The 21821-nt window shown below is 39.1% G+C and overlaps 1 protein-coding gene across 1 annotated transcript; it reads right to left on the bottom strand.

The window, feature by feature from the left end:
* Nucleotides 1–6004: 6004 nt before the first annotated feature.
* TACC3 (transforming, acidic coiled-coil containing protein 3) lies at nucleotides 6005–21414 on the bottom strand. Its single transcript, XM_010000238.1, has 15 exons — nucleotides 21244–21414; nucleotides 20961–21106; nucleotides 17312–18400; nucleotides 16069–16168; nucleotides 15425–15617; nucleotides 14360–14412; nucleotides 13481–13614; nucleotides 13282–13393; nucleotides 12484–12636; nucleotides 10206–10282; nucleotides 10075–10118; nucleotides 8878–9038; nucleotides 7500–7606; nucleotides 7254–7374; nucleotides 6005–6070 (listed from the first exon to the last, which is right to left on the bottom strand). Exons 1-15 carry the CDS (start codon nucleotides 21412–21414, stop codon nucleotides 6005–6007), a joined length of 2727 nt encoding a protein of 908 aa, XP_009998540.1.
* Nucleotides 21415–21821: the final 407 nt, after the last annotated feature.

The following is a 21821-nucleotide window of genomic DNA, read 5'->3' as shown; positions in this document are numbered from 1 at the left end:
GGATGTGTTCCTGTGTAATCTTCTCTAGGGGAGCCTGCTCTGGTAGGGGGTTGGACTAGATGATCTCCAGAGGTCCCTTCCCACCCCTACCATTCTGTCATTACACCCCCCAAGAGACTAAACCTCATCTTTACTGCAAGATCTCATGAACAACACTCTTGATTACTATTATGGATTATATTTGATGACATTTGCATTCCTGGGGCTATGGCAGCAATAAAGGCAGGGTAGCAGGAGATGATACTATGATTGGGACAACAAAGCAGCCATCACATGTCCATATCCCTGGCTTTGCTGAGCACAGTTTAGGAGCTAGGATGAGGATCTATTTTTAGCCCAGCATTTACCTCTCTTCCAACCCAAACATAGCTCTCCCTTGTCATGCCAACAATGTTTTCAAACACCACAGTGAATCACGGTGCCATGATTATAAATAAAATTATCAGCTGCCAGGCACAGGCTCACACACAATTCCTCAGGGCAAACTGGGGTAACACTTGACTCCAAAACATAGCCCTGTTGGGTTTGCTAACGTAAAGAAAGGCATGTTTTAAACGTCCAAAGACAGACAAGTGATGGAACTTGCTGCATGATGAAATGTTGCATAACTGACTGAAAAATGTTCCATTCCTGTGTCTACCATCCAATGGTGGTTTTTTTTTCCTTAATGGCACCTCTTCACTTTAACTGGGGACAAATCCCAGACCAGAAATTAATGTAAAACCTTTGTATCCTCTTGCCATCAGGGCCTGACTGGCACATTCCTGCCCTCTGGGAAACAGAGACCATTCACAGTGATGAGTTTGTGCTGCTTGGTGTCCAAAACCAGCATCGTCTTCCTGTTAGCTTTGTTCTCAGCTGGTCCATCCCCTGGGGTGAGTAACAGACAACCAGCTTGAAGAACTTGTATCAAAGGAAACAGGTTGATTGAATTTAAGATGCACAACACTTACTTGTGTTGGGAGAAAGATCTTGATTTGGAAAAAAAAAAAAAACCTTTTAAAAATGTCTCAGCTGGTCCATCCCCTGGGGTGAGTAACAGACAACCAGCTTGAAGAACTTGTATCAAAGGAAACAGGTTGATTGAATTTAAGATGCACAACACTTACTTGTGTTGGGAGAAAGATCTTGATTTGGAAAAAAAAAACAAACCTTTTAAAACATGACATGGCAGTACAGGGAAACTCTCTTTGAGGATCAAGTTAAATCAGAAAACAGCAACCAATTACTTTTTTTTCTTTAAAATATTAAAAGAATGATAAAGCAAAAAGTAAAGCAGTTAGTGGCTCCAGCAAGCTTGGAAAACAGAAAGAGAATAAAAATTTAAATGACTCATTAGATAACGCCATGCCATCCTGCACCATTTCCTCCAGAAGAGTCTGAAGTTGACCCTGGCATTGTACAAAAGGGCTAGACACCAGGTGTGGGACTCAGGTAATATAGAGGTGAGTATTGGAAGGGTGTGAAGTTCATCTCCCCAGTCTTGCACTGCAAGTGGATTTAAAGCAAGGCAGGGAGGAAGATTCACCATGTTTGTGTCCCCGGTGGCTCTTTCCTGAAGCCCAAAAAGCCAGATGACATGTGTGAGAACTCTTGGTGCTCTGCTGCAACCCGTAACATGTTAGCCCCATTAAATGGTCACAGCTGCTTCTGGAGCAGCCACCTATCATACAAAAGTAGACAAGCTGGTCCTCAGCTTCATCAACTCCTGTAGAGCTCTGACAACTGATACTAGCCAAGGGATTGTCCTCTCACACGCCAAGAGCCAGGAGAGACTCTGTGGAGATGGATGAAGTTACATTATAACACTCTTAAGGACAGCAGAACTTCACCACTGGGAAACTTATTCCCAAAAGAGAGAAAAATCAAAGTCTGACACAGGTTCTGAGTTCTGTAAACTACTAAAAGAGACATTCAAACAGCGAGACATCATTGGCAAAAACCTGGCAGCAAGTGCTGAAAAGCAATTGTTTGATGTAAACTGCAGTTAATTTTACTCAATCAAGCTCTTGCCTGGTTCCAGGCATCATTGTATCCACATCAAGATATCTGTTGAAATTCTCTCATGTCAAACCATGGTATTTCTTTACTTAGTCTGTGCTGTCAGAGCAGCACAAAATGACTAGGAAGGTGGTCAGAAACCAACCCACTGACTCTAGGATCAATCTGGAGACATTCCATGAATCCAGCAGGGTTTAAGCTGTGGCTTCTGAACTAAAGTCTTTAACCATGCAAGAAACTATAGTTTGTGCTTGGAACATAACGTGTATTCTGCTAAAAATTGGTTTTGGGGGAAAAACATGGAGTGGTTGGAAAGAAGGTGACTGTGGACCATGGAGACAAGGCTACACAGTTACATTAACTTTAGAAGTTTAAAAGAAAGAAATCCCATTACAAGAGAAACTGACAACCACCAGTGCAGGGCTACTGCACAGGTTGCCCATGTGGCAGTACAGTCAAGAAAAGACCAAGGCCAGATGTGATGTATATTCTCAAAACTTCCTGGAAAACCCAAGAACTTTTCAAAGCACAGACTGGTGGGAGCCTTTGATACAAACACACTGGGTGCTGTTGGATCACAGTTTCAGCACCTTTGATCCAGCCCAATAAGCTCTGAAACAAAATACATCTTCCCATATACTTGAGCCAGGAACAGGCTGTCTAGAACAAAAACTGTCATCCTCTGCACTTCTCTTAGCCATTGTTCATATAAGTAATAAATAAAACCAAGTGAGCAGAGGCACCAAGCAGTATCAGTTTCCCTTCTATCTGCTGCTTGCAGGGAGGCCAATTTGCATCAGATGAGGCTCAGTAAGTAAATGGAAACAAAACATTCTTATCTCAGGTAGCATACACTAATCCCACTGAAACACATGCATTTTGCTTCAGACTACAGCTTACAAGAGTTCATTAGTGTGCATCTGGCCACCTAGATTGCATGCTGCAACGGTGAACTCTCCTGAAGGGAAAGGATAGTAACCAGAATGATTCTTTAAAATAAGGTAACTTTTAAACAATACTTTTCAGCTAGGAATTATATTAAACTCTTACAGGTGGTATGAGCATTAAGTCAGATAGTGCACCTGCACAGAAAAATAAGCCATCCCTTCTGAGCAGTTTAAAAATGTGGAGACCATCCCCAGTCCTGCAACCTTTGGCAAACAAAATAGTTATCCAAGCTGAAAAGTAGACAATCACTTGAACTTAAGCCTTGGGGACTCACATGTTCAAAAACTGCTCACTCCTCCTCTTCAGTGCCCAGGCATTTATAGCACTCTTCATTCAAGCAGTGGTTTTCACATACTGTCGGTTTTTTTTAAGGACTGACAATCAGGAAAGAGGAGAGCCCCAGGCAGATTTCACAGGCAGGGGTAACAGATTACAGCAGGAGTGGGGTGTGCTGTCCTTCCACATCACACTGAAGTGCAATTCCCATTATCTAGTACCAACAGGCAGCAACTGGTGGCACAAACTGTGATTCTTGATAATATGGGTGATAATGGAAGTGTCAGGCACTCCTACCAGAGCAGCTGTCTCTGGTGTGTTGGTCTCTACTGCACTTCACCTGTATCCACCTCCATCAGACTTGGGGTGACATCTGTAAGGCCACTATATTCAAGCAACATAACAAATAGGTTGAAAGTCTCCCCTCCATCCAGGAAGCTACCAGCTCAGAGATATTCTGTATATATAGCAGAAAGCCAGAGGGAATACTATGATGCCATCTTACCCAGAAGAAATAAGGAAGGTAAGGAAAATCCCAGTGCTCCCTTATGCAGCAGTTGGCTATAATTGCAGACAGTGGCATAACACTACTTTTGTAGTTGTAGCTCAAAAACTCCACGTAACATTGTATTTGAGCAGACTGCGTAGAAATAGTGACAATCACTCAGCATCTCTTAATCTTTCCCAACAGGAATTGATCAGAACTCTTACCAGCATTAAGTGCAACTAGAGAAGAGGGATAATTGCCACCTCTCGAACATATGCAGCTACTATTTCAAAGAGCAGCAGCTACATCTGGTGGGAAGATCTAGTATCACAGGCTTATTCCTCATCGTGTTTACAGTTAATAATACAGGTTCAGCTTTATGTTCATCTAGCCAGAGATTATGACATGCTCTGCCCTTCTCTTGTACTCTGATTGTGCAAAATGTACAAAGTGAAGCTGCTCAGCACACTGATCCCCTGTCAAACAGCAGTTTCATCCAGCTAACACACTTTCCCTAGAGCAGTTTTTCTGGCTCAACACACCGAGATGACCCAGCAATAGAAGGGGGGAGAAGTGCAGGCCCAGCCTTCATGCCTGCATCCTTAACCTTATCTAACCATAGGCTACACCAGCCTATTGATCTCAATATTCACCAAGGACTTGAACAGAAATCAGTTTTCATAATTAAAGATGGGCAAGACAGCTCAGAAATCAGACTAAATAAAAGATTTCTTATCTGTAGGGTTCAGTCTGCTACAAAGGAACATTCCAAGACAGCCCTGAGTAATTGAGCCTGCTATCTGAAGTTAAGGGAGTGCGTAAACTTCCTGTACACTATTTAATGACTAATTTTTTCTCTCCTACCATCTAGCACCTTCCTAGGCAGCAAATTCAGGAAAACACACAGCCAAGCAACTTCTGCATGAGCTAGGCATTCAATGTTACTGCTACTGACTTCACACTGACACTTAAAAGTTCTAGTGCAGAAATCACAAAGAAAATGTCACCTACTATGAACTCAAAGTGTGCTAATTAACTGTAAACCTGCTCTGCTCTACAGTGTTCCTGCCACACACATCTACCAAACATAACACTAATCAGTAGCTACCTAACCAAACAGCAGGCCTCAGATCTCCTAGGCTCTGCCACTCATTTTTCCCCCATGCCTTCCTATGAGGGAAGGGCTGAAAGTACAGCTGAGAGCAACACCCAGAAATAGCCCTTCTGAGAGGAAAATGCTGCTACTAGTCAGACAAGTGAGGACCTCCCAGTAACATTATAAATAAAAAGCTGTAGCTTGCAATGAGACTGTTGATGTTTGTTAAGTAATAACAGCTTATCTGAGACACCTGCTACTGCCTTAAATAAAGCTGACTTAATCATAACCCATGACCTGTAGCCTACATTTCTCCACACTTTCCATTGCAAGGCAAGTGGCAGGAGCTCTCAACTGATGACTGGGAAGTCAATAGCATCAGATTAATGACATTTAAAAAAAAGAAAATTCCTAGATAAGAGTAGCAAACAGTCTGTCCTGCTATTCAGTGCTCTGCATAGCTTGTTTGCAAAAACAAAATCATTCCAGTCCCTCTTTAAAAAAAAAAAGACAAACCTGAAGTCCCAACAGCTTTTTTACACCACTAAGTTATAAAATCATCATCCCTCCCCCAATGTTCACTGGCAAATAAAAGAACAAAACAACCACACAAGATATTTTGCTTACTCTTCACTTTCAAGATTAGTAATTGGCTTTTAAATTGAGATTTATAAGTCCTCTACTGATTCACAGCAATAAGCAAATGTCTCTTACAAAGAAGGACTAGAAGCGACTCCTGATCAGATGTGACAGATTCTGATTATTTTTTTTTACTTTATAGAATTTGTGACAGGTCAAGTTTTATTACAATCTTGTAACTCTGGAATGTTTTACGTGACACAGCAGGAAGTGCAAAACAGATGTGGCCAGTGCTGACCCTGACCAGAAAAACAAGGTCTTGAGCACAGAACCTTGGTATCCTTACACAGGGAAAAGATTGAGGGTGAGACCTTAAAGTTTTCCTTTGTGTAACATGTAAAAATGTTACACAAGACAGTTACCTAGCAGAAGCAGCAACTGAAGTATTTGTGAACTTGTCCATTTATTGACATTTCCTACAAGAGATACAGCCAATAAGACTTGCAAGACAAGTACAAATCAGAAGTTTTATTTTTTCCAACATAATTAAAAAGCAAGTGAACACACAAGACAGTAATTCAGGAGAGACTGAACATATTTACAAGACAGACAAACTATCAAATTTTTTCCATCTTCAAGATCAAGTCATCACAGATTTTTGTTAGTTCATCATTTTCTTTAGTCTGTTGAAGACAAAAAAAAAGGAATGAGTTTCAGGTATGCCTAAGCTGTGTGACATCCATGTAGCAAGCTGAGTTGAAACATTTGCTGAAACATGGAACAGAAAGCTCATTTACATGCCACTGACTCATGCAAACTCACTCTAAAGGACATCCTGTTTTGTAGATGGTCACATGGCAACCTTAAGAGCCTGAGGAAGCAAGCCAGAACACACTATACTGTCTCTACTACTGCGTATTTTCCCCTATGTGGAGCCAAATTGATCTAGGGAAATACCACCACTAGATACAGTGAAATTCAAGATAGTGACAGTTTAGATTTTAATTTTCATGAGACCGACAATTCTGTAGGATGATACATTGATACTGACACTGATATATGGCAATAATTTCTTGTTTGCATCATTTTTTGTATGCTCAAACCATTTTGATAAGAGTTCTTAACATAAAATGTTACTGTATTTGTTTTCTCTTGAGCTACATGTCTACTGTTCCCTCAGCAACACAAACCCTAGCCATAAGCCTGAAGACTAACACAAATGTCAGACTCTACCCTAACAGGAATGAGTCTACACTATTTTTGAGTCTTCAATGCCAGCAAAGGTACAACAGCATCTTTTTTACTTTACAGCAGTAAAACTAATGGCACGCATTTCCAGCAATATGACTTTTAAGCCTCGAAAAGCTCTTTAATTTGAAGGGTTTTAACAAAGAAAACTGATATGCCTTTACAAAACATTGTAACAACTTTATGCAATATGAAACAAAGCAATCAAATACAAGGAATAACAACCTGAACCATCATTAAAGAGTTCAGTCAATTCAAGAGTCTGCATTTGTGTTAATAAGTTTACACATCATATGTTTACAAACAAGATGAACCAAACAGTTTGTAAAGATTAAGAGTCCCAGATTCTGCTCTGGAATACGTTCAAATTTCAGATCACCAACTCCTTCAGTAGTTCAGACAACCTCCTGACACAGTAGCCTGGATTGATCAGATGAGTCCTGACATAATTGAATTCTGCCTTAAGTTTCAATGACTTTTTTCCCCAAAGCCTACCAATACAACAGCCACCAAATCGAGCCTAGTTAGCTTGGCTATTTGTAGCACTGGTACAAAGCAGTTCTTAACCCGGTCTAAGGCAATAGCTTGAAGAAACTCACTCATTGCATCTTGACTAACCTTTTGTTCAAGGCTCCTCTCTAAGGACTGGATCCTCATTTGCTCTTTGCGGAGACTGGCTTGTAGTGCTGCAGTCTCTGATTTAGCTTTGCTTCGTACTTGGGCAATTTCCTCATTTGCTCTGAAATGGAAGCAAGATAGTGTTCCCACAGACTCATAGAGCAGTTTGAACTTTGAATTACTCCGCAAATTAAAAATACATATATATTTTGCTCCCAGTACTTGGCTTCTTAACATGGTACTTACTGCTGCAGCTTTTCTTCAGCATGTGCCTTTAGTGTTTGATATCTCTGCTCCTCCTTTTTAATTCTAGCCAGGTACTCTTCAACACATTTTTTCAGAGCTTCTTCATTCTGTCTCAAGAACAAGAAGCTTAATTAGCTTGTATGTTAGTAGATGGAGAAGTCTCTCCACTTCACAAAAGGGGCTATTTGACTACACTGAAGTGGCCATATTTGCTCATGAGAATAACAAGAGCAATTGACATCCCACAGACCTACTACATAGGGACACTAGTTACCCCTTTCACTTCTCCTCACTCTGCAAACATTTATGCACCCTATTTCTGTTCCAACATTTACTATTTAGCAGAAACTTTGTTAAAGAAGAAAGGTCATAGAAACTAAGGTTACTAAGCAGTTTTATGTGTTTTATTGTTTTTTTTTTTAAATCAGCTTTGTCTTGGTTTGCAGTTATCCTAGAATAGCTAGAAATTCAGTTACTACAGAGAACCCACAGAAAGATTCAGGCTTTGGACCCTGATGTAAATTAACACGTTAAAATCAATAAAGTTACCTTGGTAGGCACACTGATTTTTTTAATAGCTACTATAGCAAGTTGGAACTGTTTGAAACAAGCTCTAATACTCTAATAATACCAGCTCTTGAATTTAGAAATGGTTTCCAAGGGATGCTTTAACTCTATGCGAAGGATAGGACTTCTGAATTTAGGTTGCAGTGATGGAACACACAAAACCAAGGAAGTCTGATCTGCGAGTAAAGCAGAAACTTACATTGTAAGATATTGTGTCTGTTTCCCAACCTTACACAACCATAAACCTTAAAACAGGCTGATTCTAAGCTTGAGTAAATAGGGGACACAAAGGACAACTGAAGGAAAAACATACAAAGGCACTGTCCTGAACAACAAATTAATACATTTTTATGTATTCCATGTTACAAGAAACCTTAGCTTATTCTCATTAGCTTAATTCCTCCACTCTCTGAAGATGCTGCAGAATGAAGTCCTGACTTTACCAATTTGAGGCATTGTATTTTTTTTAAGATAAAAAACACCCAGTGAAGTATTAACATTTTGACCTATCAAATACTCTTCAGCAACTGTTCAACATGGTGTAGAGAAAAGCTGCTTATACAATATTTGCTACATGAGTCCCTCTACAACTAAAAGAACAAGAAACAGCTCTCTTCTGTTTGAGGAAACTTTGGCTTCTAGCACAAAAATCATTATCTAAATATAATATAAGTAATTTAAAAATCTTTAAATAACAACTTAGCACCTGGTTTTACAGATAGTGCCTATGCTAGCTAATTAATGGCTGCTCTAGAAACCCATAATTTCTTCTCCACTGAAGGTCATTTATCTTGGAATTCAAGCCTCTTACTTTGCGGTAACCCTCTAGTACATCTTTCTGCTTTTCATATCGTTTGAAGAGTTCAGAGAAAGATTTCTCCATACAGTTCAGATCTGAAATAGCTTGCTGCTTCTCTTCTACCATCTTCTGCATTTCTTTCTTTGAAAGTTCCTTTTGCTTCTGAGCATCCTCTAAAGAAAGTGGAGTTAACAGGGTTACACTCACAATAGTTGATGCATTAACATAAAACTAGTTCCACAGTATGAACAGATAATCCCTGCACCTTCAGTTCTTCCTCTTAAACAAAAAAAGGGTTTAATAACAGTCTCTGCTCTGAAAGGACAGTATAGTTTTGCTTTTAAGGAAGAGCCATAGTCTTTTTAGTTGCTACATACTACCTTGCACCAAACCTAAGACCATTAAAGGTCATAGAAGGTGCTTGCTCAAATGATTATTTCCCCTGCAATGTAGTCAAAATACTACGCTCAAGTTTACCATAACAGGAGCCTCAAATATTGTGACAGAAACAAGGAATCAAAAAAAAAATTTGTTTTCATTAAATATACCCACAATAGCTGGAAGATCTGGAGGAAACTGGGATAACAAGCCAAACTGGCACAGCAAACTCTTTCAGAGCAAGTTTTTGTTAGCATGCCTGAGCTATGTTTCTCAGAAGGTTAAAGAAGCATAAAAAAGCTGGTGAAATATTCAGTCTCCTTAAAGAACCAAAAGTAACCATGGCACAGATTTGAGTATTCAGCTTTGAACTAAGAGAATGTACCTACACAACAAGAGTGTTATTTAATATCTACCTAGCTTTGAAGCCATAAACTTGGCTGAAACAAGGACCAGGTCTTCCAGCAAGAACTCCTATTGACATCTTCTTGCTTAAGTCAGATAATAAATATATAAACACAAGGTGCAGATTACTGGATTTGTCAGTTTTAATAAACCAACAACTCACTCTCCATTGGAGAATAAGAAAAATTTAGACGTGTTTGTTCCTGATTAAGAAAGTCAGTCATCATTACCTACCAACTGATACTGTGTCTGTACAAAAACAGATGAAAGTGTTACTTTACTACCTTGCCTGAAACCTTGTGCTCACTCTGGAAGCACTTGGAATATTAATACCACAAGTGCAACAGTACTAACTTCAGTAAGTAACCCTCAGCTAAGCATGCCCCACCCCACTCAAGCCATTCAAAGAGTAAACATGGAACTTACCCATCATTTGTGTTATTGTACCTTCAAACTCAGCAATTATTTTTCTAAAAAAGATGAACAACGTTGAACATAGGTTAGAAAAAAGCAGTTGAGGTAAATGAGCAGACAGAAAAATCAAGACATATTCATACCCCATTTCCTTGTACTCCATATGAAGCTTATCATACTTCTTTTTCCATTCCTGTGACTCCAATTGTTTCTCTTGAACCTTGGAGAGAAAAAGTAAACCTTTATTGCTTGCACAGGAAGAAACACAAGATCTGATACTCAGAACAGTCTAAAGGACAGCTTAAGTTTATAATTTGATATAGCAAGATAAATAAGTTCCAATGCTTAATAGATTCAAAATTAAGTGTCTCATTACAGAATCAATTAAGATGTAGCTTGATATGTAGTTTTCAAATATATTGTCGTCACTCAATGTTATTAATATATCCCAAATGGCAGGATTAGAGTCAACTGAGCCACCCTCTTGGCTACTCTTGTTCATCCTAGATCATTGTTCCTTAGCCAGCAATGTTCTCTCAAGTAGTGTATCTTTCCCTGTTATTTCCAAAGCAGACAAAATAAGCTGCACAAATCTGCTAATATTAACATAGTAAAGAGCAAATACTGGAAGACTATTCTAGATAAGATTAAATTGTTGTTGGGAGTCATTGGTATTCAACACTGAATCCTCCCCTACCACATCTCCAAATTTAACCACACCTATTTCACATCAGCTGAATTAAAGCAGAACTCACAGTAACAGTATTAAGCAGAACAGGTACTATTTGCTAAATGCTTTGTGCAAACTCCATGAACTTAATTTTTTGTCCTTTGGTTTCTGTTAAGAACTGTAACACTGACAGCTGACTGCAGTGTGGAAGGCCTTCAATGACAAGAGGCTAAAACCACATAAAACAACCTAGAATTTCAAACAAGAGAAGGTAAGAGTACATAATTACTGCTGATTTCCCTTCAAAGTTACATGTTATACTGTGGTACATTGATTTTCAGTATTTGTTCTAGAGTAAACTAGTTTTAAATGTACTGCATTATTTCAGATGACAAGAAATGGGGAACAAGTGAAAAAAGAAGTACCAAAAAGAAAGAATTGACAATAGATTATAAACAAACATTACAAAAGCAAAAATGTGTGAAGATGGAAACTAATAAGAAACTTCCATTTGCAAGCTCAAGAGAAATGGCTCAGTAGACCCAAAAAAGCATGCTTTCATTAAGTGTTGTACTGGCCCAAGAAGAAAAAAAGTGTGTTTTTTTCATCTCCTCCCACTCTTGGTGTTTCACAAAAGTCAACTTAAAATTTAGTCTTCCTTTCAAGTTGATACAGTAATTTCAAGCATTTTTTTTAAGTGACAGATGGAGTAATGCAGTCACACCTGTCTTGCTACAACTGTGTGCATTTTTTAAATAGTTCTTTGAAGTCAGAGATTAGAGTACCAATTGTAAGATATTAAAAGTTTTACTCCCTGTTATTATAGGCATTCTTCATTCTAGATCAATGCACTAGGAGCTGTCCCTTGTCAAAGCTGCCCTTGTTTTCCTGAACTAGATAGTAAGATGGTTAAGTGTCCTCCTAAATGAGGGAAAGCAAAAGTTACTCCTAGAAAAGCTGGTATCTTCATACTCTAAGGGGAAATAACTTGAGCAGCAAGTAATCACAGGTCATCTTTGCTTGGTGTCCTTAGGGTTACTGTCTGCTGTATAGCTAGTCAGGGAATTTGAATGCTCCATTTTCTTCTGAAAATGATGTTGAAGTGGCATGATTAGCTTTGAGAAAATCTATGCTTCAGTACACCCCCCCACATTTAGTAAGATTTTTAAAGTGAGTGGATACACAACTCTTCTTGCATCAGTAAGATGGGGCTCAGAAGCAATTTCTGTAGTGACAGTTACAAAACATGCTTAAAGCCCCACTGACCACCACTTTTTGCTTCCAGAGTGAGCTCCAGATCTCAAGTTTATTAGCTGAACATACTGTTGTGTCCCCCCCTCCCATGCCACAAAAAAAATTGATCACTGCATGGAATTCACATTAGTTTTCAGAAATATATTGGAAGCAGCCTCTTCATCCCATTGGCAATATATTTCCTGCCTTAAGAGTATTCCGATCACTGATACTAAGCCCTATTGTTCCATAGGATAACAGATGCTTTTGAAAACTGACTAGTTCTAAGGCAGAACTTGACTAATAGTAAAGTTTACCATATTTCCTTAGCTAGTGGCACAGAAGAGCTCCATACATGTTGCTCCTACCAAGTGTACACTAAGCTTTTCAAAATGAAATGCTTATGTCAAGTAGGATAGAAAGCATTAGACAGAAAGTATAGAGATTGATGCCAGATCATCTAAACAAAAAGGACTTCCAAGGATATGCAAAGTTCTGCTCTGGAAGGGTCTCCATACCTCTCTCTTAACCAGTTCAACAGCTGCATCCATGTCTTTTTGGCTATATTTTAGCACATCTATAATAGCATCCACTACAGTGTCTGTGGAAGCAGTCTGAGGGAACAGACCATCAGCACTGGCCAGGGAGTCTGGAATGAGGGAAACTGTGTCCTGTAAGGAGAAAAAAGTAGTTTCAACAGATTCCTATTTTTATTATTAGCCATAGGCAGATTATTTGATCCTAAGTCAACATATTTTACTTAAATAGCCAAAATACTTCCCTATCTTTGTTACCATTTGTAGATAACTTTGAACTATGTAGATGTCTTTAAGGTGTAACAGAAACTCCTTATCCACCAATTACAGCTAACAGAAACAAAGCAGATGACACCACAGTGTTCCCCACCAGTAAAAAGGCACCACTTCAGGATGAACTGCTGTGTGCAGATCCATTCATAAAAGGCTGTTTAAACTATAAACCTTAGACTGTAGAGCAACATTTAATCAAAGAACTGCTTTTCATCCCAGCAATGCAATTAAAACACAAGCTTGTCTTATTTTTGTGGTTTCAGCTCCATTAAAAAGATGGCAGACCAAATTTTCCAGTTTTCCCAAAAAAAGATTTTTAATACTCAAGGAAACTAAGCCATTCAAAAAATTCAATTTTGATATGACTATCCAACCTGGTTAAGGTAAGCTTTTAATACACATTAAGCATTCTGTGGTGCTTCCTGCGTAAGTCTTAAGTCCAGAACCCAGCCCAACCCTTTTCCAAAATATCAACATGAAATCTGATACCATTCCCAATACCCTTACAGAAGTTGTAAATGTTCCCAGAAGATCCAGTCCTTTTGGTTTTTCTTCATCTGGAAGACTCTCTGCAGGCTTTTCAGCTTCCTTGAACAATTTACTTAAATCAGCAACAGGACTAGAAACAAAAAATATACCATTATATTTAAGCACTGCCTTTCTTTGTAAAGCTGTGTACTACAGTCTAGACTAAGACAACACCTACCCATGCTGAAGTGGAGTTGTCATGATATTCATATTTGTCTCAACAGCACCAGAAATGGGGTTTCTTGGACTGTCTCTCAATAGAGGGTCAAACTTCAAATACAGTGACTGTTTCCTCAAGGCAGACTCTTTGAACTGAGGGGAAAGAGGCATAAACTGGCAGATATGCTGCTTCATAACACACACATCCCACATACACACATAAATAATCCTCTGGAGAGAGGGTGAGCCAATTCTTTGGCGGCCAAAGCATTGTTCTCAGGAGAAAAATTACATAAAGAGAACTCAGTGCCCACATGCTTTAGTCTTTATGTAATCTCAACTGAACTCAATCTGCTCAGACTGAAGCAAAAGGGTGAACATTTATGAACTATTCAAAATCAGCAGAAGACAAGGAAAGGGAAAAATAGCATTGTAAGCTGAATGAGCAGCATATATCATTGTCTTTGCTGATATGATTAAAACACAACATGCTCAACTTAGAGAGATTTCCTGAAACTGCCCATAAAACAAAGGAGCTTAGGAAAAAATATTTTCAAAACAATGATTGTGTACTTTCAAAGCAATACGGTCTTGTAATTTTGGCAACCAGAAACAAAACATCATCCATCTCTGTTTCACCACTATTAAAGAAAAATGGCACCTTTGCAAACTGAAAGCCAAAGACCTCTGGATTCTTAGCAGAATTGCTTCTAACTACCCTTCCTTCCACCACCACCCCTGCCCAACCTTGTCAACACATTGCTTTGGAATAGAGCCTATATTTCTGTGGACAAGGTCAAAGTCAAGTCATTTCATTAAAACATTTAAGGATTGACAATTTCATTTTCCTTTTCCCTCTGCTGGGGAGGCAAAGAAAACATTTCTATGGTACACTTACTGATGAAGACCCAAACTGCTCCAGATAGTCTATTTCCATATCCATTCCTAGAACTGGAAAAGAATGAAATGATACAATGAAGGTCCAATATAGTCATACGGTCTTACAATGAAGCACCCACAGACAAAATAGGTATGTGTGAAAAGCAAACGTATCCCTGCTCCCATTTCATAAGCTCTAGTTTCATTCCCTAAAAATACTGTATTTCTATCTGGACTTGAAAAAAGTAAAATCGGGTAAAGATTTCTAATCTAAATTAATTTACAGCTTCCTTTTGTCTCCAAGCATATTATAAGACTACATAGAATTTAACACACAGCTGAAGAGCTTCATATAAACGAGTATCTGAGCGTGCTTGCCATTTTATACAATGCTCCATTAGAATAACATGGGCAATACCACCATTAAAACCAGCACACAGCTCAGATTTGAACAATGAAGTTAAAGCTATTTCTCAATATACTGATTCCACTCAAATACTACGTGACAGACTGCACTGCAGTCAAAGCATTCCTTGATCTTTGCACACTCTGATCCTAGAAGGAGCAGCCCTTCCAGGTGGTTAAGTCACAGCTATGTAGTAAGCTCTCAAGACAGGCATGCACATGCAGAAAGACCACCCACGTTGTAACACGAAATCAATATCCAAGCAGTGCTAAGGCCCACAGTCATCTACAAGACTCCCAAATACAGACAGCTGCATAGCTCTAGCACTCTCCATTTAGAAAGTCCTTAATACCAGAAACGATTTTAAGTGAACATTTTTTCAGCACAGAAAGCTGCCATTGAAACTTCAAAAAGATTGTTTCTGTAGCAGGCTAAATCCATCTTTCTGGGCAGCCGAATGCTAATACCCAGCTTTTTAAATTTCTTTTAATCCAGAGAAAGTTGGAAAGATGCTTAAAAACATTTTCCACCCCTGCTAATCATTATAGGTTTTACAGTCTTTTAAGATGAGGAAAATTAGACAAAATAGAATCAAAATCAAAACTGAAGTAGAGAAGTACATACATAGAGGTTATTGTTACACTATTTTTTCAGTCTGTTCTAAAGAAATCTCCTTACCTTCTGATGATGGCCTGAATTGTTCTTCAGATTCAGTGTTAGTTGTCTGCTCATCTGCTGTTATTTCAGTTCTGTGGGAACTAGGTTTAATTTCTTCTCCAGACATTGACTTTTTTCCACTGTCAGCAGAAACCAAATTATCTTGAGAGAGGACATTAGCTGGAGACATTTTAGATAGATTCACTTGCTTCTCCTGATGAGAAAAACAGAAGCCTTTTTACTGTTAAAACTATGATTTAAATGCAATGAAAATCACAATAATGATCAAATTGGTTTGTTATAAACTAGCAGGGCAGCCAGCATAATAAACCAGGAGTTCACAGGCATGGAAACTAAACTACCAACACTGAGTACAGCTCATATTATACAGGAGTCACTTTTTTTAGAGTCCACACCCTTATGTTTGTCCCTATACATGACTGCTGATCAAAAAGATACTAAATACCAAGGTACCAATTTGGCTGTCTCTGATGTTACCTTCAAAAGATAAGTCTGCACAGTCGATACTCACTCTAGAGCTGCTCAAGATGCACAAAGCCACTATTTGTTGGACACAATATCAAATATGGGTTTGACAAGGTTAAGCCAAAGAACTATTTCATGGAACAGCTTGGTAAGAACTGGCTATCTTCCCTATGCCTTACCATGGCTATCTCTCCTGAAAGTTCAGCTTCTGCTTGAACTCCCGGCTTGCCTTCTTGAGTTCTTGGTTTGTCTTCTGCCACACTCTGTTTGCCAATTTCCCTAAAAGAAAAACATTAAAACCCAAGTCACACAGACTGTTCTGAATTCTGTATTACCAGATATATTGAAGCACTGAACAAAGTAAGCTTCTTTGAGTTTCTCCTGCCACAGTACAGGAAGCTTTATGGAGGGTGGGGATGTAAATTCACTGTCTTGCCTGGTGACAATTTATATGACAAGAAAAGCTCTCCTGCCATCAGAAGCAGTGTTATCTGGGAAGCAGAGAGCACAGCACTACCACTTATTCCTATTCACCTCAAACTGTTCTCTTATTTCCATTTTTTAAGCCCATTATTAATGTTAATTAAATACAGACTTTGGGGTTAATTAAAAACAGAATTAGAAACAGCCTGCTCCTCTTTCCAAAGTAACACTGTGATTATTGGTATAAAGCACAAAACTTCTCTAATGAAGTCTAATACTCCAGTTACTGCAAACTTTTTTCTACCTTAACAAACAGTAGCTGATGATGTTACACAGGGAGCAAGAGAACAAACATTTCTGTCAAATAAACATCTGGTGTCAGCTGAGTAAGCACTTGGACAACTATAGTACTGATGACATTTTAATAGTTAGAATATCTAGGAAAGACAACACATCTGTTCTCAAAAAAAAACTTCTATGTGATGCTAAAAAAACACTACTTTACTGACAGGCCTTCTTATTGGAGAAAGCATTCAGATACCAAGAACATGCAGGGAAAAAACAGCATCTCAGATCTCATCCAGGACTAAGGAGAGTACAGAATTGCCCATTCCCTTCACATGCTGCTTAATGTGCAATGGTGCTACCTACTTAGCTGTTTTTTGAAAGACAGCAGTCACCTGATTGACAACATTTAATCTTGGAGGAGTGGGGAAAGAGCCACTTGACCAAGGCTCCTGCCATACTAACCTGTTACCTCCCATTGCTCCAGATTTAAGAACACCTGTTGCCCAGAGCTCACCACCTTGGGAGGGTTTCCCAAAAGAGATCTTTGCTGTTGCAACCTATTGTGTTAAAGGTTACAATGTGCAAAGACTCAGCCAACCACAGAGGAAGGAAGTCAAGGAGGCGTGGAATCAACTACTTGGAGATACCATCTAGCTATCTTTCCTCATATAAATTCAAGGTGCTTCTACATGGAGCTACAGATTTACTTACGGACTTTTGGGTTCTTCTTTCTCAGAAGTTTCACTTGGTCTGTTATCCTGCTCCAATGGAGGAGGCTGCCTCCTCGGTGAGGTACTATCCTGCTCATCTTGCATGTGACCTTTCTGAGGGCTAGGCTTAGAACACTTGGGTGAGCTGGAAATTTTAGACTCTCCTCCAAATGGATTAAAGTTTGGATCATCAAGTTTGTCCCAGTCAAACTTATAAGATGCTTTGGGAACAGGGATTTCATCTTCCACATTGCTTTTATTTTGCACTTCAGCATTCTCCGCTTTTGTTTTGGTAATAGGAACTTTTCTGGAAGGTGGCTTAATTCCAGGTCTTTTACCTAGTTTCTTAGGAGGAGGCTTTCTAGCAGTGGTAGTATCAAAATCAAATTCCAGTTTTACTGGTCCAGCCTTGGTGACACCAGGCTTCTCTGCAGGTCCTTCTTTGGAGACAGCCAGCTCTTCTGCAGGCTTTGACTCTTCTGTAGAGGCTTTCTCTGCTCCTGAAGCATTCTGGAGCTTTGATTCCTCAGTTTTAGAAGCGTTAGTTACATCAGTACTACTGGGACCTAAGTTTCCAGGTAACTGTACAGGAGGTGTAGTTGCTTCTGTTAATCCCACTGAATTATCAGTGTGGCTCACATCTGTGGAAGCAGACTTCATATCCTCCACAGAGTCACAGACTGCTTGCTTAGGGGACAGCTTGGATTTGTTAGACTCCAGCTCTCTCAGTACAGGTTCTTTTCCAGAGAAAGGAGCATTCTCCTCTTCACTTGAGCGCTCTGTACTTGCTGTGGTTGAAGCAAAAGAAGCTGTATCATCCAGAATAGAACCATTACTTTTCTCAGAAGTTTTCTGAGGGCTGGTAGGTGTTCTTGTGAGAGACTTCTGCAGATTTCCAGGAGAATGCTGCAACTGTGCTGAACTTTGAAAGGGATTAATGTCACTTAAATTATCAAAATCAAGATTGTAGGAACCTCGACTCTTCACTGGCATCTCATCATCTGGATAAGGAGCCACACTGATCTTCTCTGGCATTTGTGTATTTATCACTGTATTATTTGTTTCAGCTTCAGTCTTTTGTTGACATGTGCTGCATTAAGAAAAAGAAGTTGCATTACATGCTATAGCTGTTTTCAGACAACATTTGAATATATCTTCAGATGTTTGCACAAGTAGCTTTATATCCTCAGAGTAACCTGATTTTTTCTAGACAAAGCAGCAGACAGCAAAAGAATATCATAATAACAAGAGTTCAGTTGCCACCTAAACAGTAGTTATGAGCTCTGGTACACATGAACTAGAGGAAGATCAATCCTTGAAGCCAGTGTTCTTAAGCTATCTGTTCTACACAGCTATATTCCTTATGTCAGTCATCACTGCAGACTGCTCTACTCAAAACAGCATATGGACATTACCACTTCACTAGACAGCACAAAATACATTGCTTGCAGGGAGACATTAACAGTACGCACCACAAACACAGGCAAAACTTGTAGTATATCCTCCTGTAGATTCATCTGTGAGTCATGACAGACTCATAAGCCTAAGAACAAACCAAGTCCTGACTCAAGTTCTCCTATTCTAGTGATTACTTTGTCTGGTCCTTCTGGCAGGTATTTCCCCTTAAGTATGCACTATGTTTCTTCTATGACAGGCCCACATAACAAGACTGAACCTAAGACTTCAAGCACTCAAACTCTGTACAGCAGATTTGTAGAGCAGAACAGTATGCAAGAAAATGCTTCTCCAGTAAGAGACAGGCAAGATTCTCCAGCAGAAGAAACAGGTTAAAGAAACAGTTTGCGTACTCACTACTGCTAGGTATTCTACAAGTTGTTGCTCTCCACTTTCTTTCCCCAAACTCTACTGTTGAGGCTTAGCCTCAGACTACAGAGAGTTAAGCCATTACTTCCTGAAACAGGATTTCCTCCCAAGAAAATGCTTCTCCAGTAAGAGACAGGCAAGATTCTCCAGCAGAAGAAACAGGTTAAAGAAACAGTTTGCGTACTCACTACTGCTAGGTATTCTACAAGTTGTTGCTCTCCACTTTCTTTCCCCAAACTCTACTGTTGAGGCTTAGCCTCAGACTACAGAGAGTTAAGCCATTACTTCCTGAAACAGGATTTCCTCCCATTGTTTTGTCCCTTTGTAAAGTTATTTCTACCATCCACATCGGCTGTAAAACAAAACACGATTAAAAGCTACTCACTAGAAACACCACTGACAAACCCAAAAGCAAAGCCGGGAGATAAGCGTTTAGGAAGTCCTTCTCACCCGGTTTGAGTGCCTCTTCCCTGCAATAGTTCAGCCCCAGGCTGGTTAAACTGCTCAGGCCCCTCCCATTTTCCTTCAGTGTTTAACCTAATAAATGCCAGTCAGGAGCGAGACACCTGCTTGAAACTTTAATTACTTGGGACTAGTCGAAAGTGACACCCTTCTGCAACACCCAGCCCTGCTTATTTGCTGCGAACGAGTGCTTAACTTTTAAAAAGCAAAAAGGCCAGAAACAGTAAAAGCAACGTCTTGAAGTAGAATTATGTCCCAAGTAAAACCAATTCAGTGCTAGTTCTTTTAGCTCACTTGAGCCTTGTATGCAGTAAATCTTCATTTACTCGTGTGAACTTGAGGCATACATGCAATTTAATGCACTCAAAAATCATGGTGGCTAGCTCAGAAGTACTTTCCTAAACAACAGTATACATGCAAGCTAACAGTTGAAACAAATCTATACATTTGAAGAACAGTGAAGTGTTCCTGCGTTCCTCCCTTCTCATCTTTCAGAAAAGAATAGGGGCAAAATTAAAGCACTGAATGGTCAAAAACAAGCCAAAGGATGTAATTCCCTCCAGAAGGCAAAGCTAAAATCTGAAACTTCTTGCCACTGGAAATTATACCTGCCAGATGTTTATACAATTTTAAAAGGGGCTAAGAAAGTCAGTATCAAAATTTTGGGCCTATTAAACACATTTGAAGAACATTGTGTTATTACACCATTATAACAATATTTATAGTAGAGTTGCAAAACCCCAAACTGGAACACTGAAGGACTTCATGCTCATCTCTAGACAGTTGCCATGAGCCACTTTGAGACCCAGCCTACCAGACTACAAAGGTGCACAAACTTGTTTGTACTTGGAACTGATGTAATATTTACTTTGTGTTGCTGGATTTTCTTTAATCCTAATACTCATTGACTCAAAATATCAATTCAAGCTAACTCTTCAGAAGATATATCATAGAGAAAATCTGAAGAGATAAAACTGCACTTAACATAGACTTCAAGGCTTAACTTCAGAATAATTGTAATCTCACTTGAAAACCTTACTGTTACTATTTTGTATTCTATGCCTACTGTGTGTCTTCTCAAATTACTCAGAAGTCATCTTTATGAGATCAACTACTGAGGACACAAATAAAGGTTGGTATTCAATATTGCAACCAAGATAATTGTCATTAATTTTAAGAAAATTCTATCTTTGAATAAGTGTTTGTGCATTAAAGTCAGCAGTTAATTTTGGTCCTTTTGTGCAGTTTACATCTTGTTGCAAAATTTAAAGTTATATTTCAACTATAGGGGCTTATAATGAGGAAAAAATAACTCAAGTATGTTCCACATTGCTAATACTACTAGTGGTGAATACATTACTTACTCAATGTTGATGGATGCAGATAAAAGATCATCCGTCAAGAATTCACTGCAATCATCAAGGGTAAAAGTAGTCTCAAGTTTGTCCATCATAGTAGGACTTAAGATTTTTCGAGTCTGAGGATCTCTTAGAGGAGTTTGAAAGGAGACCTTCAAGAAAGAGGTAGGGGAGAAGAAGGAAGACCATGAACACCACAATATTCTCAAGCTCCAAATAGAAAATACATTCAGTAGCAGAGATCATAGAAGGAGAAAAAAAAAAAAGCAACACAAAAGCAAAAGTTTACCTTCATAGCTTTTGCCACACTTTTTGGTGGCAAGTTTTCTTTCTGGGACAGACGTAGAATGGAAGGTCTCCCTGTAGGTTCCGGTGGTGCAAAGAAAAATCCACAGTCTTCCGCTGTCAGATCATGGTTGGTGCTTCCTCCATTTTCTGCATTTAAAATCTGCAGACTCATTCTAGAACATCAACACATACAGCATCACAGCCTGAATGAGAGGGTGTGGTCAGCCAGATGCACTTTCAGATAATCGAAGTAGTAGGAAGCCTGGCACTGGTAGCAAAGATTAGGAGCTTCAAATGAAGTTTTAAAAGTATTAAAAATCCTCATAAGAAAAGGTGTCTCTCAGAAGACTCCGGGAGCATCTAAATACAGCACTGCACAGCCCCTCTGCGTTTGTGAAGGGTCTAGGAAGTTAGTTGTTTATATTATGCTTTCCACAGTTAACATTAATAGCCTTACTAATTATGCTGCACTTCAAAGGGAGCTCTGTCATTTGCAGGTTTCTTCATCCCCACCCCCTTAAAGCCAGTAGCAATGTAAGTCTCTTTTAATAGGGCATCTAGCTAAGAAAAATTACAGCT

Source organism: Chaetura pelagica, unplaced genomic scaffold (assembly GCF_000747805.2).
Source record: "Chaetura pelagica isolate M959 unplaced genomic scaffold, ChaPel_1.0 scaffold116, whole genome shotgun sequence".
Taxonomy (NCBI): Eukaryota; Metazoa; Chordata; class Aves; order Apodiformes; family Apodidae; genus Chaetura; species Chaetura pelagica.
Note: the sequence above shows the minus strand (reverse complement) of the source record. Positions and strands in the feature narration are given on the sequence as shown.